The sequence below is a fragment of the Microcebus murinus genome, chromosome 5, assembly GCF_040939455.1.
Source record: "Microcebus murinus isolate Inina chromosome 5, M.murinus_Inina_mat1.0, whole genome shotgun sequence".
Lineage (NCBI taxonomy): Eukaryota > Metazoa > Chordata > Mammalia > Primates > Cheirogaleidae > Microcebus > Microcebus murinus.
This window is the reverse complement of record NC_134108.1, coordinates 105,609,883-105,629,729: the sequence shown is the minus strand read 5'-3', so window position 1 is coordinate 105,629,729 and position 19,847 is coordinate 105,609,883. Positions and strand designations below refer to the sequence as shown.

Genomic DNA, 19,847 nt, shown 5'->3' with positions numbered 1-19,847 from the left:
TAAGTACCCAGCACATACTCAGTATTTATTTGATGGAGAAAGTGGAGGAAAGATCTTAGCGTGAGCAGAAGCTTTTCAGGGAAGTGTCTATTTCTGACATTCTGGGGAGCAGCTGGAGAAATCTGTCCAGGAATGGCAAGAAATATCTATTTGGTGGTCTACAAAGGCAATTGCAATCTCAGACGGAATCTCAGAATGACAGACAGGGAAAGACATTCCATAGGACGCAGAGCTGTATATTCACAGACCTATATATATATATATATATATATATATATCATCTATACCCGTACTATAGTTTTGTAGTTGAGAATGGCATAGATGCAAACAAAACTTCTTGGTGAGTTTAGGATACATAGGTACTTACTGAGCATGCCTCTATAATTGAGGTCCATATCCCGGCTCTCTGATCGTACTTTAATAGCATCCAGAATGGCATCAGGAGACAAGAGTCCTGAAGGCCTCACAACATTCAGAAGTTCAGTGAGGCTCATCAGAGGCAAACGCACAGCCTGCATGATTTCAGCATGATTCTCCTTTGAATTGTGTTTACACCAGTTTAACAAGGCTAGGAAAATATCTTTTTCAGGAGCTGCAAATGAATCTCTTAATACGATGTTTAAAAGTGCTGTCTGAAAAGGATAAAAAGGTAAAATTCCAGTTATTATGAAGTTCAACCATGTGCATGATCAATCACAAAACCTTACAGAACTGCAAGTATGACTTATATTTAGCCAATTAACTCTTTTTGACCTTCTTCTTTCTTTACGCCTCGTGCTCATTATGGCTATGTGAATAACAAGAGAGGATGCTAGCACCTTTCTTTCCTGGTCAAGCATCTTGTACCACACTACATCAAGTATCTAGTATTTCCAAACACATTGGCACCTGTCTTTTTTTAAAACAGCAAGGAGAAAAATGGCAAAGTAAGGAGCTGTCAATATATATATGTTCTTCAAGAAGAGTGTACATTTTTAAGTCATTAAGATACATCCAACATTTAAAATTCAAAACCTTTTGTTCTACAGTATTATTGCATTACCACATTTTTGGTTCTCAGATCTCCAAACTGGCCTCCAACAATACTGATACAATCCTCAAAAATCCTTGCCTTTAAAAATTAAGTAGAACGGCCGGGCGCGGTGGCTCACGCCTGTAATCCTAGCACTCTGGGAGGCCGAGGCGGGCGGATTGCTCGAGGTCAGGAGTTCAAAACCAGCCTGAGCAAGACCCCGTCTCTACCAAAATATAGAAAGAAATTAATTGACTAACTAAAAATATATATACAAAAAAAATTAGCCGGGCATGGTGGCGCATGCCTGTAGTCCCAGCTACTAGGGAGGCTGAGGCAGTAGGATCGCTGAGCCCCGGAGATTGAGGTTGCTGTGAGCCAGGCTGACGCCACGGCACTCACTCTAGCCTGGGCAAGAAAGTGAGACTCTGTCTCAAAAAAAAAAAAAAAAAAATTAAGTAGAACAATAAAAATCAAAATCTACATACAAATCAAGACATATAGCTTTCCAATAGGTTTTCTCATTAGAAATATCCAGGTTCTAGGAGGAATACAACAAGACAAAGAGAGACAAGAGAGACAATCACCACCCAGAGTTGAGAGAAAGATTTGAACAAAATAGTTCTACTCTATCTGTAACAGTGAATTTTGAGCCAGCAAAAAAAGCAGGGACTTAAAGACATCCAATGATGCATCAGATCTCCTTTATAAATTTCCCTCTTGCTATAAGAAATTAGTTGCACTCTCTGTCAGAGAAAAACAAAACCAAAGGTAATATGCAATACCACAAAGGAACCTATTTGACTATCATCACCTTGAAAACAACCACCCAGCAACATAGTCTCTTTTGCATACAAAACTTACTGGAAGAACCTTAAAACAGAACCAATCAGCCTCTGTCTTATATGATTTAGAGCCTCAGCAGCCAGATGCAAGTGGTTAGACCAGATAACCTGTTCAATACCAATGATTTTTATTTTTTTATCTTAGCCCATTGCTGTATTTCTACTGTATAGGTATAAATAAAACAATGCATGTCTATAAATTACTTGCAGACAAATGACACACCTTAGAAAGGGAGAGGAAACCTTCACTTGAGAGCACCTCCTGAGCATTCCTGTCCATAAACATGCAGCACATACAAGTTAACTTGGGAAGCGAGTAGAGACTGGCAACATCAAAAGTCATACAGACATTCTGAATGTTAAGTATGGTACAGAGATACTCAGAAGTAGAATCCTCCAGCTCTGGAAATCCATATTTATGAGCTAGGCTCAAGAAGTCCAGCAGCACCTCCTCCCTCTCATCTGTCAGCGTTGCCCGACCAGTGTAGATGTATTTGAGTAGCATTGTGAACGCGTCTGCAGTGGTGTCTTGGAGAGGGATTTCTGCTTCAGGCTGAGATTCTCGCATTCCACCATACAGTAATGCTCTGCACATTAGAGAAGAAACATGTGAGGGAAATCTCAAATAGGATTTGTTACAAAATATAGGAAATAATGGTTATCAACATTATATATACATAAATCTGTCTAATGACACAAAGATTCGGGTGAAGATATGCAAAGTAATCATTTTTATTTTGTTTTTTGCTTTGTTTTTTGAGACAGGGCCTCACTTTGTTGCCCTGGGTAGAGTGCAGTGGCATCAACATAACTCACTGCAACCTCCAACACCTGGACTCATGCAATCCTTCTCCCTCAACCTCCCGAGTAGCTGGAACTACAGGCACGTATCACCAGGCCTGGCTAATTTGTCTTATTTTTTGTAAAGATGGGGTCTCACTATATTGCTTAGGCTGCTCTTAAACTCCTGACCTCAAGAGATCCTCCTAAGTTGGCTTCCCAAAGTGCTAGGATTACAAGTATGAACCACCACACCCAGCCAAAGTAATCATTTTAAATAATTTTCCAAAGAAAGCAAGAGGGATGATTTTAAAACTATTATGAATTAATCCTATAAACAATTAAACTAGTTAGATATTCTGAGAGCTCAAGATATGTAGATATTAAATAGAAAGATGATAGGTGCAGTGATGCATGCCTTTAGTCCTAGCTTCTCCAGAGGTTTGCTTGAACCAAGGAGTTTCAGTCTAGCTTGAGCAACATAGCAAGACTCTATCTCTAAAAAAAAGGAAAAAAAAAAAGACAAGAAAAAGAAAAAAAGTGCTAAATAGGAAGATGAAAGTGATCTTTTGAGAACAATGAAATCAGTATAAAGATAAGGCAATTTAAAAAGTAAAAGTCTACAGGAAAACATAAAAGTTAGAAAAAACATTTAAACACCAATCTGATGTCATTCTCCTGTCAGACAGGCAGGAATTAAAAAGTTTGTTAATATCCAGCACTGCTAAAGCAATGGGAAAACAAGTTCTTTCATGCATAGCTTTGAGTTTATAAATGGACACCTCTTTCTGGAAAGTACTCTAATAACATATATTCAAATTTGCTGGGCGCAGTGGCTCTCGCCTGTAATCCTAGCACTCTGGGAGGCCGAGGTGGGCGGATTGCTCCAGGTCAGAAGTTCGAAACTAGCCTGAGCAAGAGCGAGACCCTGTCTCTACTATAAATAGAAAGAAATTAATTGGCCAACTAATATATATAGAAAAAATTTGCTGGACATGGTGGTGCATGCCTGTAGTCCCAGCTACCCAGGAGGCTGAGGCAGTAGGATTGCTTGAGCCCAGGAGTTTGAGGTTGCTGTGAGCTAAGCTGATGCCACAGCACTCACTCTAGCCTGGGCAACAAAGTGAGACTCTTCTCAAAAAAAAAAAAAATATAGATATTCAAATCTAAAATGTGCATACCCTTCAAATCAGTAATTTCTCTTGTAGGACTCAATTCTAGAGAAATCATACAGTAAAGAAATGTATAAGAATATATACCGAAACACTGGAAAAATATAAATGAACATCAATAGGAAAATAATTTAAAAACTGAGATTCCGTGCAGCCATTATAAAAATCAAGAGAGATCATTAAGCCAGGCGCCGTGGCTCACGCCTGTAATCCTAGCACTCTGGGAGGCTGAGGCGGGCGGATTGCTCGAGGTCAGGAGTTCGAAACCAGCCTGAGCAAGAGCAAGACCCCGTCTCTACTATAAATAGAAAGAAATTAATTGGCCAACTAATATATATAGAAAATTAGCCGGGCATGGTGGCGCATGCCTGTAGTCCCAGCTACTCGGGAGGCTGAGGCAGAAGGATTGCTTGAGCCCAGGAGTTTGAGGTTGCTGTGAGCTAGGCTGACGCCACGGCACTCACTCTAGCCTGGTCAACAAGCGAGACTCTGTCTCAAAAAAAAAAAAAAAAAAGAGAGATCATTAAGTACTATCTTGGGAAGATGTTCAGGATATTATAGGCAAGTAAGTCAAACTGCAGATCCATATGAATTCCATAGAAAAAAGGGTATAACCACATACTTATATGTGTAAGCACATATGCATATATAGATATATGTGTTTCAATCAAGAAAAATCAGAGAAAATTTATATTAAACTGTTAACAGCAGCTGCCTCTGGGGAATGGTATTAGATGACTGAGAGGCAAGGACTTTCATGTATCACTTTATAATTAAAAATGAAATTACTGATGAGATTATGGGTGATTTGATTTTTTTGTCTTTCAGATTAAAAAAAAAGCCTTACATTATTGCTTATCTGTTAATCTAAGAAAAGAAAACTAGACAATCCAATCATGTAATGAATTTGAATTTCTTAGTCTATTAGTCTAGGAGGAATATTATGAACCAATTAAAGCTCCAACCTGTCAGGAAAGAAAGGGTGGTCAGAAGAGGACAAGGAGTGCAGAAAAGGGAATGAAGGGTGGAGAACAAGAAAGATGTAAGTGACAGCAAGAGAACGGGAATGAGAAAGAAATTCTCTCTGTTCCTAAGATTCTCACAGAAGGACCAGCATTTCAGGGTTGACCTCCATACCTGCCTGGAACTTCTCCCACCCTCCCTCAGAACCTGGCATTCTTGCTTGCCTGAGGAAAACAGGTGAAACTATTCAGCAAAAGATTTATGCATATTCTGAGCATACCTCTTCATTGAGTTATATTCTGCCTAAAAACACCCACGAAGGTTTTCATTAGTCCAGAAAGCATCCAACCATACCTTAAAATTACCAAATTAAAAAACTACTCCTTGCTAGGGAGACCTCAACAAGACTTACTCCCACTCCAGTGTGATCCATGGTCTTTATCTCAATGCTTTAAAAGTGGTTTTGACTAGGCCCCCTTAGAACACTAAATATGAACCCCCAACTTCACCAACAAGACAAGCATAGAATTTCAATGTTTACTGTGAAAAATTTCCTCCAGCACAGTTAGCTTGTCCTTACCAGGGAATCCATAGGTTCTTATGACAGCACTTAGGCCTCTCCTGACTGCTGACAGTTAACTTTCCTTTGCACACAAATAGTGTTGGCAATGAGAATCTGTCTAAGATAGCTTTGGTAATGACTCTGAGCTTAACCTAGTGAGACATCAAATATTACAAACATTCAATATGCACAAAGACATCAGGAACAAGGTCAATAAGTGAGATGAGTATATTCCATTCACTCAATATGATACTCAAATTTCTAAAAGTATTTGAGTTTTTTTTTTTTTTTTTTTTTTGAGACAGAGTCTCGCTTTGTTGTCCAGGCTAGAGTGAGTGCCGTGGCGTCAGCCTAGCTCACAGCAACCTCAAACTCCTGGGCTTGAGTGATCCTTCTGCCTCAGCCTCCCGAGTAGCTGGGACTACAGGCATGCGCCACCATGCCCGGCTAATTTTTATATATATATATATCAGTTGGCCAATTAATTTCTTTCTATTTATAGTAGAGACGGGGTCTCGCTCTTGCTCAGGCTGGTTTTGAACTCCTGACCTTGAGCAATCCGCCCGCCTCGGCCTCCCAAGAGCTAGGATTACAGGCGTGAGCCACAGCGCCCGGCCTGAGTTTTTTTTAAGAGTATACTGAAAAAAAAAAAAAAAAAAAAAAAAAAGAGTATACTGATATCCACATACAGTTGTTTCAAATTACTTATTAAAGATGGTAAGATATAAATCATTAACAAGTATGAAACATAAGGCAGAAAAGTTCTACATTGATGAAGAGTGGACTCTAAAAAAACACTTTAGCAATAATAATTGGACCAAAAGTTAAAAAAAGGAAAAGAAACAGAAAATGAAAAGTGTGCAGAGGACAGAGGCTGCTAACAAATAATGATGAGACCAAGGCCAGATGTCTTTGGTAGAGCTGACTACCAGGAAGAATAGGAGAACATAAGCTAGAACTCTTAACAGAACTCTTTTCTAAGCTCTTGGTTTCACCTACAGCGGCATTTTACACATAAAAGATGGGAAGTTCTAAAAATGTTCATAAGAAACTATAGGAATTCTAGCTAAATAGTAAATATTTCTAAAAGACACACTTTACTACATGTGTGACTCTAGGTGTTGCTGCTTGGCTGGCATAATTAATTCTGATTATAAAAATCAGATGTCAGTTTTCACTGGAAAGTAACTAAAATATTCTTTGAGCTATTGCCATCTCCATGTTAGATACTGAGTTTCCCAGGCATATCTATAATTCTATGAACCATCTTTATCCTGGAAAATAGAATATGGCCCATTATCAAGGATAAAATATCAGTCTATTGACTATTCAATGATGATTTCCTTTTAACTAATATCAGGTAAAATGTAGAGTAAGTAGAGATCAGTTTAATACTTATAATCCTGTCCAAGTGACAGACAATAGCTCTATATAAGTGGGATTTTTACATTAACTAAATATATAAATATTTTATTTAGTCTTAGTTTTACTATAACTATGAAACTTAGTCTCAATCAATACTTAAGTTTCTTTCAATTTGGGACTGTCAAACGGAGTATCTTAGACAAATCTGTTGGGTTACTGAAAAGTCCTGGACATCAGTAGTCTCAAAACAAGAGGTACACATGTCTATTAACAGGTCTGGAGGTCAGACTATCTATATGACAAGAAGCCTACTCGCCAGTAAATCATTTTAAGTCCCATTAATCATATACTGTGAGAAGGTGAGGGCAACAAAGACTCAGCCTGAGAAATATTCTTGAGACCTTGAAAAATGGTTGATTGGGTACTATCTGGCCTGGGAAGCCTTTAATCCCTTAATTCTAAGATGGCTCCTAAAGGAAAAGGTGATTCTCAAAAAATAACAAGTCTACAAAGATGAAATTCTTATAGATGTTGAATTGAGGGACTTCTAGAATTTGTCATTATGCTTGGTTGCATATTGTTCCTAGAGTGGAAAATACCAGCATTTTTTAATAGTGACTTGAATCTTCAAGAAAGTGTTACACACTTACCGAAAATAGTGGCACCTGGCTGCTAAAATTACCCTGTGGGCAGGAAATCGTTTCTTTTCCACAACAAATGTGACGTCACCATATTCCTCCCCAATTAACAAGGCACCAATATGTTCAGACAAAATGTGCACATGATCAATTTCCCCCACTGCAGTAAAGGGGCGAAGAGGATGGCTGTTACTCATCTTGTAGAACTGATGATAGTCGCTGATCTATTATATAAAGAAAGGATAAGAGTTAGTGGGAGGAGGGGGGTACACTTAGAAAATCACATACCATAAACATAGCTAACTAAAAACTTAAAGTGCTTTTTAAAAAAATGACATGACAGAGAATTAATCATTAATGGAATCTATATTAACCTATTTATTCTGAGATGCAATTTAGCCTGCTTCCCATTAACTCTACCACCTTCACTGCCTATCACAGTAGGAGAGCAAAAATGTCAGGGTCTTCAAACACTAACAGCATTTGAAGCCATCATAATCTAGAAAATTGAGCCCAAATACAGGTCCTGTATTCTTTATAGTACTTCAGGAAAAGAAAAATCAACAACCAGAATAACTTCTATTTTACACAGATATATTTAGTGCATGGTTGGGTATACCCAATAGAAAAGTCATTCAGCCATAGATCTAGGCCTAAATTACAAACAGAATAAATGAAGTATTCAGATTTCAAATAAGAGGTTTTTGTCTGAAACGATCTTAATATTTTTCAAAAAACTATGATCTTCTACAGTCACAAAAATAACCTGACATTTATCAATTAAAGTTTACAGTAGCATCCTAACCCTCCCCACCAGCAAAAGAACAACTCCAACATTTTTCTCAAGACTGTAACTTCCATTCCAGACTTGTGGCTCTGATGATCAAGTTGTCAGTGTTTACCAGAACATCATTACATCTTATCTCATTTACAGGTATGTAAGCTTTTGTATGTAATACCTTTCTACAAAATTAACTGAAAATCAAAAGGCTAAAACTTGATTAACAACTTTACATGTTAGAAAGGAGAGTTATGTTCGAAAGCTAAAAATGTTTATTTTTAAATTCCTAATGTACTTGCAGGTACTGCTTTGACAAGTAAGTGCCCAGCAAACGAGTCAGGGTCTTTGCTAGCATTCAGGTGCCCCAGGTGGAGAGGTGGCTGACTGCTCAGAGGTAGCCAGCTACCTGTGTGTTGCACCAGAGACTAGGGGAATTAAACCATATATGCTCTCCACTAGACTTCCACACTTTTTTGAACTCTCCACTTGAACCACAATTAAAGGTGGAGCAGCTCCTAATCTTTAAACTTCCACATCCAGAGCAATTATTAGCAAAGCATGTCAAAATGATCTTTCTCCCCTTCCACTGCAGTGGAAGATCCCCATGGACCTGTTCCCAAGCTGCCTGCTCCAGTTAACCTGTTACCACCTGCCACCCTCAAGAAAGCAGGGCAACAGCCAATGACAGAGATGCAGAACATGGAGGAAGAGCAAGGCAAGGAAACATACAACCCAGGGAAGTGAGCAAAATCTTCGTTCCCTCTAGTAAGAGCCTCAGAGGCCTAGCAGCATGCTCCCCTCATTGCCAAAGCCCTAAAGATGGAATTATCTCCAATTGCCTGTGTATGAAAGACCAATTCAGCTTAAGAGGATCTATTTAGGAGTATGAGTGAGTAATGTGTGTTACAATAGTCTAAGGTGTAATACAACAATAGTCTAACACAGGATTTGGCAAACTTTCTGTAAAGAGTCAGATCTAGTAAATACTTTAGGCTTTGCAGGCTATATAATCTATGTCAAAACTATGCAACTCTGTAGTGGCAGACTAAAAGCAGTCACAGGCAATAAGTAAATGAATGAACATGGCTATGTTCCAATAAAAATATTTATAGAAAAGAGCTACATTTGGCCCACAAGCCATAGTTTGCCAACTCCTGGTCTAACATGTGATCAAAAACTGACTGTACTCTAGACAAAGGATCAGACTGGGGGTTTGGGGTATGTTTCTCGCTGAGTTACCCAATCAATGTTCAAATTAACACGGTAATTTCCTAGGTCCGCCAGAAAATTCTGAAAGCTACTGGAACCTGACTTCAAAATCTCATTCCTCTTCAACACAAACTCTCACATCACTATCCAATACTTCAGTGATAGTACATCACTCTAAAAAAAACCAGACTCTTTCCTGACTGAAAGAATGCAATGCATATATCAAGTGAATACATTCTCTGGTATAATATTCTCTTAATGTTTTATCCAGGTCATGGCTAAGACTCAAATCATTTGCTAAATGACTCAACAGTCATGAACAATGACTGATTTTTGGTTAACCAGCTCAGAAGGGAAATTTATAATTCTTCAATATACACCATAAACATTAATTCTACATATGTAAATATGTAAATAGATTCTACAGGTCTTCACTTCTCAATACGTATAATTTCATTTTGCTAAATTTACATGTTAATTATGTTTTTCCAAATGGAGACATAAAGAGAATATTGCTGGGTACAGAAAATAGCCACTTGGTATATAGAATAAACATAATTTTTATTTGCATACAGAAATAATTTTAATTAGACCAGTGATTCTCAATGAGCTTACCATACACTAAAATCACATGGGGAGCTTAAAAAAAGAAGGAAAAAGAAAAGATGCTGAGTCCTCCCCCTCAGAGACTAGAAAGGGCCTGGGCATTGAAATTCCCATTCTGAAGTGATTCTAATGAGCAGCCTGGAAAACAGTCACTGATTTAGACTCTTGCAGGCTCATATCCCTTATCCAGTCACACAGTATACAAACAAAATATCCACTGAAAAAATTTCATTTAAGATATGATACTATTTTGAATCTTATGGCAAAGAGACAAATGGCGCTAACAGAGTCACCAACTCATAGCTTGTATACAAAAAATGAGTATTTTTTTCACCAGTGGGTTAGTTTATCTACAAAGTGATGGTTTGGGTCTGCCCCCTTATACAAAAAAAAAAAAAAAAAAAAAAAAAGCATGTTTTAGAAATTACACATTAATAAAATTTTTAAACCACCAATTTTAACTTGATAATGAAATTAGAGAAAATATTTTTGAAGTTCATGCAGTAAAACTGTATATTGAACTGTTTCTTAAGCTTTAAAAGTTATTTTGTCATTAACTACATATGTGATCCTGTGACAAATACTCTAATTTCCATGAGATTGTTTCCACACCTATAATGACATGGTTACAGTAGATAATTATTTTTTAAGTTACACTTTATAACTAGCTAGTATCTTTTAATATTTCTTTGTTTTGGCCTGTCATACAAAATCAAGATGCTTCAGCTAAAAAACAAGAATATATCATTTAAAATCAAAGTTTATGAAGAGAATCGGAAGTTCTGGAGTTTGTACAAATGCATCATTACTATGGTAAATAATCCCAAAGACAGCTGCCATCAATTCCTTTTCTTTCCCTATACACACATATCCCCACTGAGGAGTAGATTCCATTTCCTCTCCCCTTGAATCTGGGCTGGCCCTGGAACGGCTTTAACCAATAGAAGTGAGGTTCTGGGCTTTAGCCTTAAGAACACTTGGCAGATCCTGAAGCTTTTGCTCTTTTGGGAATTCTAAGTTGCCCCAACCATGATGGAGAGGCCACATGGAAAGCAAGAATCCTGAGACTGTATGGAGAAGAACCAAGGAAACCACATGAAATGAAAACTAAGGCCCCTGACATATGATTCTAGTCAAGCCCTTCCAACCTGCTCACAGCCATTTGAGCCATCCTAGTTGAGGGATAGATATGTGAAGATCTTCTAACCCCTGGAGATATCACATGGTACAGATATAAGCCAACCCAGCTTGGCCCTGTTCAAACTCCTAATCCACAGAATTATATGAAATATAAAAGTTACTTGTTTAAGTCATTAAGTTTTAGAGAACTATATTATGTAGCAATAACTAAAAGAATTATTATATAAAAGTCTTTCATTTTCTTTATGAATTTCACAACTGCCAGCAATTTCAAAATTAGTACATAAGAACATTTAGAGCCAATGCTTAGTCACCTACATAAAAGGGAAAAAACAGAAACAAACAAAAAATTCCAAGGCATATTAACAAAAAATAAAAATAATTTTTAACTGAAATTAGTTTTCTTTGTTAGTGAACACATTTACTGAGTACCCACCATGAGCCAAAAGCTAGGATGATATCTAGAATGAGACAGACTGGGCCCATGTTCTCCAGAAGCTTCTAATCCAGGACAGCATCTCCTATGAGATGCTGAAAACTTCTCAGAAACTTTACTTAAATAATAAAGACACAGCCTATAATGAGAAGCTGAGAAATATTCACTCCTGCAGTTCCCAATCTAATATCACAATGTTTCCTATTCCTTTTTCTAAGAATAGGGATTATTTGTCTAGTTAGAAAGGTTGTGGTTGCTGAGCTTGGTGTGGAAAACGAACTTCAGTTACTGAAAGAAAGAAAACTCTGAAAGCTGCTCAAATCTCTTCAAATATGAAAATTCTACAGGTCCTGTGTCAAGAGTCCCCAAGACCATCCCCAGGTTCGATGATTCATGAGGAAGGCTCACATGACTCGGCACACAGTTAAGTCAGTCCCCTCTTCTCCCTGGGGATATGTTCCAAGACTCCCAGTGACTGTATGAAATTCTGGATAAACCAAACCCCATATATACTATGTTTTTTCTTTTCTTTTTTTTTTATGCTATTTTTTTTCAATCTAATAACTGAGACACTGGACAAAGGGATGATTCACATCCCAGGCAGGACAGAGCAGGATAGTATAGGATTTTATCATGCTACTCAGAATAGTACACAATTTAAAACTTATGAACTGTTTATTTCTGGAATTTCCCACTTGATGTTTCCAGACCTCAACTGACCACAAGTAACTGAAACCGTGGAAAGTGAAACCGCAAATAAGGGGAGACTACTGTATTCACATGACTGTGATTTATTTCAGCAAAAGCATACAAAGCAAAATCAGCAAAGGGAAAAAAGTACATGGGGGGAAGTTCAAGGAAAATCAGGTACAAGCTTCCAAGGGTCCTGTCCCAATGGTGTCACATTAGACATACTTAATTATCACAGCAACAAGTCGTGACAACACATGCGTAATATCACCAACCAGGAAGCCTGTTAGAGACTCAATGCCCAGGGTTTTTGATGGGGGCTGTTCATGTAGGTAGCTCCTGCCTGGCATGTGTCCAAATTCCAGACTCCCAGAAGAAAAGCAGGTGTTCAGCATAAACCACACTGCTTGTGCACACAGTTTAGGCACAGTCTGTCATTCTTACCAGTTAATGGAGAGAACCCTTCCAAAATTTAAGCTCCCAGATGCCAAACAAGGGCCAAAGGGTTGCAAACAAGGCTTTCCAAAGAAAATGCTGGGCATTGAGTATGCAGAAAAGAGTTCAGTCCTTCTATGTGAAGTCTTTTCTGCATAGCTCCAGAAACAACCAGGGAATTTAATAATGTTAGCAAAAGCCCTGAAAACACAGAGTCTACCTATCTGATGTACTTATTTAATCTTTGACTTAGATAGGAAAAAGGGATACTCTACCTGCCCAAATGTATTCCTGATCCCTGACCTCCCAATATGCCAGATTCAAACAGATTTATCAACAAGTTTCCACAAAATGTCTGGAATTAGATAATTTCAATGTCATCTAAAGTATTCTGTGCATATGGGAAGAAGTAAAGTTTTCTACTTCTTTTTATGAAGCCAACAGAGAACCCTGACATGAAGATGCGACTATACCCATACACTCAAAAGTCAACATAAATGAAAAAAATCCTACATAAAATATTGGAAAACAGAATTTAGTAGAAGGATTTGGAACAAAGTGGGTCAATTCCAAGAAGGACAGATGAATATTAAAAAAAAAAAGAAAAATTAAGCCCATAAATTAAAAGGTCAAAGAAGAAAAAAATCATATAATTAGCTCAATAAAAGCTAAAATACCTTTTAAACATTCATTACCAAGTTTTTTTTAAGTTTTAATTGAATAGGAGGAATAAAAGAATACTTCCTTAGCTTGATACACACATATACACAGCCTAACTATAACAGATGTAAGCATCTGGTAAATAACAAAATATTAGAAAGAAAAACATTCAGACATAAAGTTCAGAAGTAAAACAAGGATGTCTACTCTTACAAGTTTTAACATTTTTCAGAAACAAAAGACAATGCAATTAAGAAAACAAAATTAAAGGTAAATGGATTAGCTACCAAAAAGGCAAAATAATCATTATTTGCAGATGATTGCCCACATGAAAAATCCATGAGAATCAACTGAAAAATATTAGAGAAAATAAGACAGATTCACTAAGGTGACCACATAAAATAATTATGTAAAAATATATAGCATTCTTCCATGCCAAAAACAACTAGCTAAAAAATATGAGAAAAAAGATTTGCAATTTATAACTGCAAAATACATGCAAAATATCTAGGAATAAATTCACAGGACATGTAAAGGAAATTATAAAACTCTATGGAAGGATTTAAGAAAAATAAATGAAGAGGCATACCTTGTTTGGGAATAGAAAGAAACAATATTGTAAAGAGATCAATACTTTCAACTTACCATGGGTTTATCAGGAGGTAACCCATTGTAAGTCTAGGACTATCTGTATTTATATAAATGTAGCATTTCAATTCAATGGAGGAAAGTTTGGATTTTTTTCCATAAAAGACGTTGTTGGTTTGCCATGTGGAAAAAATTTACACAAGAATACAAAATAAATACATATGGACATAAGCTTCAGCACATTCTGTACCAGCAAAAAACTGGAAAAAATCTAAATGCTCATTTAATGGGAATTAATTAAACAAATAATGGTACATCTATACAATATTATAAACTATTTAAAAAAATAAAGTTAGATACTGATGACACTGAAAAATCTTAAATATATGTATTTATATGCAAAAGGTAAGTGGCAAAATGGTAGTATAGTAAAAGTTTTTGTTTAATAAAATAAATAAAAATAAACACTGATAATGCAAAAATATCAAATTGTTAACAAGGCTTAATCCAATAGATTGGGGCCGTGGGAAAATTTTACATAGCGTGCTATATATTTCTGCAATGTTTAAAAATGTTATAATAATGTTTTATTTGTAGCAAAATCATAAACAAATATTTCAATAAGTTTAGCCAATAAAATTACAAAATAAATTAGTTTGTGTATAATAGAACAAGTGTATTAATTTGCCATAACCACTAGTACCTGATTTAGTGACTAAGACAGAAATGGCAAGCAGAGGGACTATATATTATCTCCACAGAGAAAAATTAATTAACTCAAAGGCAAGGACATAGAGTCATTACATTAAGACAGGAGGAAAAAAAAAGTTCATTACACTAAGACAGGTATATCAGATACTGGGGTAACATGGCCTACTAGGATATTCTAGCCAATACAACCCAACAAAAGATCCTTACCTAAGAGATTTTCAGTCTGACTTTTTCTATATTTAAAGCAGATTTTCTCAGATGCAAACAAAATGTTCTGAGATTTGCTCCTGTTGATAGTCCTGGATCAGCTGCTGATCTTCATAGGATAGGGAAAGGGTAATCTACTTACTCAAACTGTTCCTTCAAGGTAGGAGGAAGAAGAATGGGAAGGCAGGAGGAAGAAGGACTTAACACTAACAGAGGACAGGAGTATCTCAGCCAGGAAATGATGCAATTATTAGTTGAGGGCTCTGACCTCATATGGATTTATTTACCAGGGACAGTGGTATAGAAACTACACTATTTTTCTTGGTTAGTTAACTTTCATGGATTAAAATGCATCAAAAATCAAAAAATGACTAAAGCAGCAATACTAAAACTCTGAGAGTTACTGTTTATTATGCAGTAAGAAATCCACACCATTCATAACCAAAATAAACAATGTCCATTAATAAAGTGAGAGTACCATATGTAGTTCATAATGCTGTCATGTTACAATTGCCTCTTAAGGAGAAAAAAAACCAAGTTGACCTAAATATCAAATTCTTTACTTAAAGCTCAAAGCATAACTGTTTATGAACTTACTTTAACAAAGGCTAACTACATTTTTTCAGAATTAAAGTTTATTCTCCAAGGTTTAATCAGGAAATAGTCAAAGAGCAAAGTTCCACAAGGTGGAGATGCCAAAGAGTCCTTGAACACTGTACGAATCTCCCCTGGGAGCGCGCTCTGCCTGGCGTATTTCCTGACTGAAGAGCCTTTATGGGAAAAAAGACCTTCTGCTCTTTAATTACAAAATATAAAGGACCTTTCTCTTGAGGAAAGAGATGGCATTTACAAGCATATGGTTTAGCAATTTCCTTTTTACTCTTGTTACCCATGTGGTGTGTAATTTGAAGTAGTATTCTTCAAACTTTAAATTAATATCGCTTGGGGAGACAAATGATGTCCTGCCTGAATCTTAAACACTCAAAAAAAAAAAAATTCACATTCTACTTTCTCACGGGAAGGATATTTCACTTCCTTTGATACATACTCTACCTTTGCCATCCAAAAGTCTAAATACACAGGTGAAGACTGACCATACTGCTAGGTGTAACCTTGCTTCTGATATTCTGCAAATCCAACTATAAACTTTACAGAAGGGTAATATCATCCAGCCAGTGAAGTGCTATAGCAAGAAACAAGACTGGAGTTCACATGACAGGACTCCTGACATGTCTGTTTTTCTGGGGAAGACAGAATATCCAGTCCAGCTCCAAAGTTCTGTCATTCCATGATTTTATAGGTTTGTAAATAAATGTTTATAGATATACTCAGCTTTGAACACTAAAGAATTGTACCATGAAATGTCTGACAAGATTATTTTACTGAGAGTGCATGTAACTCCATTTACCAATTACCATACTGATGCTCCACTTCTTCGCCAAGGGACAAACTACTTCTGAATCTGTATATAATTAATTTGATGAAAGATTTATTGAGCTCTCTCTACAATACAGGCCCAGTCCTAGGTGACAACAACACAAAGATTAACAAAAGTCTCTACCTCATTTGAAGACGGTCTCCTGAGTAAAGTAGAACTATTAACAGATGACAACAATTCTAAAATGAGTAGGCCATGATTTTATGAATTTTAGAAAACCAAATATTTCCATAAGTATATCAAGACAACTACAAAAATGATAAACAGAATATTAAATACACAGGAATTCAGAATATTATCGGTTATATTCTTCTATCAGAGTAAAAGTTAATATTCAAATAATTGGCTACTTGCTTTCCAAAATGGAGTGCTCATGTACCACAGAGAGTGCAATACAAACCATAGCAATTTGGGAAGAAAACATTAACATTACTATTGATATTTATTTTTAACCTAGAAAAATGAGAAAACAATTACGCTTTACTAATACTTGATATGTGGATGAAGATTGTCTCCCTCTCATGATCTGCATTTCAGAAACAGTTGCTTGTCTAAATACATGACTTGTAAATACATGTCTTGAAAGAAGAATGGGAATTCCACAAAGAGTCAGGGATGAAGGCAGTGTCCTTACTTGTTTATGGGAAATATTAAATTTACATGTGCCTGTTTAAGTGAATCTTCCAAATGGTATCTAGTTTTAATTAAATTATTGCTCACAAAATGACAGATGAATTGAAAAGTTTCCTGGAAGGAAATCACTGATTGAAGATAATGTAACATTGCCAGAACAAGCAAACAATAAAAAAATGGTCAATATGACCTCACAGTTCTAGAGGTTGGGATTAAAAAAAGAAAGAAAATGGCCAATATGAGATGCTACTCCTAGTAATCAGATTTTATAACAATGTGACCCCCATATTTGAAATACTAAAGATTATTTGAAACATATACTAAAATTAACAAAAAGTAGTAAAGTATTTGTTGAATAAGTATTTTTGGACATTTTAACCCAAAAACAGCTTTTAAAAATTACAGTCTGGTAACAAATTAAGCATTTTACAGTAAAGACATAGAAAGCACTTGTTTATATTAATAAAACTCAAATAGGTAGGTATTTTTTACATTCTTATGTTATAGATAGGAAACTGAGACACAGATAAGATTGGGTAACTTGTCCAAGGGCATAGCCAATCAGATTCAAACCAAGGTCTGTCGAAGTCCTGAACTTACAAGAACCATGCTGGGGGGACACGTAAGAAATCAGAAATGATTCGGACTCTGACTTGTAGACTCACCAACTAACTCCTTAGACCAGCAGTTCTCAAACGTTAACATAACCTCTTCAGACCAGTTAAATATGCCCCATAATGAGAATAAAGTGCCATTTTTAAATCCTCTTAGGGGATTACATGTATATTCACTTTGTTAACATGGGCAGATAATTCACATGTGAACTGCAATGTAAAGTCTAGTTACTGAAAAATTACAGAACAAGAATCCTGTTGATACAAATATGTATCAATATATACTACAGCATTAACTAAATAACCTATAACAAATTTAAACGATAAGGCTAAACAGCAATTTATAATGAAAAAAACAAGAATAGAAACAACTGAAAAGCTCAACTCAACATATATTGATGATATGTATCTCTCAAAACTATAAAATAATTCTAACTTATGCATGTTCATATGTGGGACAGGTGCTTTGCAATGTTGCTACACACTGCAAGGTATCCAGACTTCTAAGAGCACTAAATCAGAATCCTTTATAAACCCTAGTATTAAAATGGGTTTAGGAATGACACATTTTGCATATTCTTAATGACTCACTTGATTGGTTATTAGTAAGTTGCCAAAGGATATATATAAATGAAAGACTATGAGATTGCCTGTTATTTGCCAATGTTTTCTGGACCAGCAGTCTTGAGCCATCTTTTGAGAAGTATTCTTCTAGACCATACAGTGCTCCATGCTCACTTTGGCAATCATAACTAATTTCATAGTGGCTAGAAGAAGTTACTCCTTTGTTATTCAATCACAGCATATCTAAGACTCCCAAGGCAAAAAAAAAGGCCTAATTTATAATCTGCAATATTATTTTTATTTTCTGTTCAATTCAAGCCTTCTTCAGTCTCCCTGGATCCAATCTCTAACACTAAAACAACCTTTCCCCAATACCTGCAAACAAACAAACAAACAAACAAAAGCATTCAAATCAGGTATCATAAGGTATCCCTCCAACAGAATATACGAAGTATCAAATGATCCATGTGAGCTTCATTCTGTTTAAAGCTCCCCCAAATACTGAAGCTTGTTTCTGTAACAAGCTCCATGAACAAATTTCAATGACCCCTATAGGTTTTTTTATAATCCTCCCCCTTAACTAACTACTTGACCTTTTGAGTTGTTTCCCAGAAATGGTGGATTTTCTGCAAGACAAAAGGAGATTCTGAAGACTACTGGACAGACTCCTGATGCCAACACTCACCATCCCCCACAACCTGCCCACTATGCATGTAGCCCCTTATTAGTTACACCACAACCTGCCCCGCCCCATGTGGCCCTCCTTTAACACATTGACTGCCACACTAGAAAACAAAAATTTTCTCTGAGGCCACTTTCATTAAAACAAAATGATCCTAATTTGTTATTTTGTATTGTTTTCTGAGTAATATGCAACACAATTCACATTTTTAGAATTAAATTGTCAATATAAATTGTAACAATAACAAGTAAGATTTTCAGGAACCAAGTGTAGGACTTTGCTTCACGGGGCCCCAGGCTCAAAACTGGCCTGAGGCCACATGAGTTAAATACAACTCACATGGCAGTCAATGTATTAAAAGTTCATGATCTCTATTAGTTGGAGAGATGTATTTGAGGCGGCTTGCCCATTCTCCCCACAAGACATCTTTCCTATTAAAAAATTCCTTTCTTCTTAGCAATCCTGGTTGTCTCAATAATTGGATCTTTGAGTGATGAGCAACTAAACCTAGGCTGGAACCTTTGTTTTGATAATACTTCTTTCTTCCCTATGAACTACGTTCTTCAGCTTATGTTTCACAAAAGTACAAAAACTTATCATCGGATTTTCACAGCTTAAATTCTGAATGTTTACCAAAGACTTACCTCATCCAGCCACCAACCATCCCCAGTCTTAGCTCTTATGCTCTACTATGTGACTCCTTATAAGGCAATATTCCATAAAATGGGATGACTTTTGGGAATGACAAGTCATGGATTCCAACTCTAAGAAGTAGCTATCACATATATCTCAGAGATTACGTAACTATCCTTTGTTGTACTCAGCTTTATTGGTCCCAAGTACATTGAAAATTGTATGAAGTGTATGCTGGGAGCAGAAAAATATATGAACCTGGAGCCAAAAAACAATGAAAAAGTCATGATGAGTGCAGAGGTTATTAGTTGTAATAATATTTGAAAATACAGGACAAGCCATTTCTGTTTAATTTCTTCAGTGGCAACTTATGGGTCTGTAATATTCTTGCCGAGATTTAAATTATATGATATTTTCCTAATTAATAAAGGTTATTATAGCATGAACTCCCATTAAAAACAGTGGAATCATCAATTGCAACAA

General features: G+C 36.3%; 1 protein-coding gene across 1 annotated transcript in view; it reads right to left on the bottom strand.

The window, feature by feature from the left end:
- Nucleotides 1–19,847, bottom strand: part of BTBD9 (BTB domain containing 9) — a 390,983-nt gene that overhangs the window by 345,628 nt on the left and 25,508 nt on the right. The window contains exons 2-4 of the mRNA XM_012746790.3: nt 7,350–7,561; nt 2,081–2,444; nt 368–632 (exon numbers count right to left, since the gene is read on the bottom strand). Coding sequence (XP_012602244.1) covers nt 368–632; nt 2,081–2,444; nt 7,350–7,534 — 814 coding nt within the window. The 5' untranslated portion in view covers nt 7,535–7,561. The remainder of the gene's footprint in view (nt 1–367; nt 633–2,080; nt 2,445–7,349; nt 7,562–19,847) is intronic.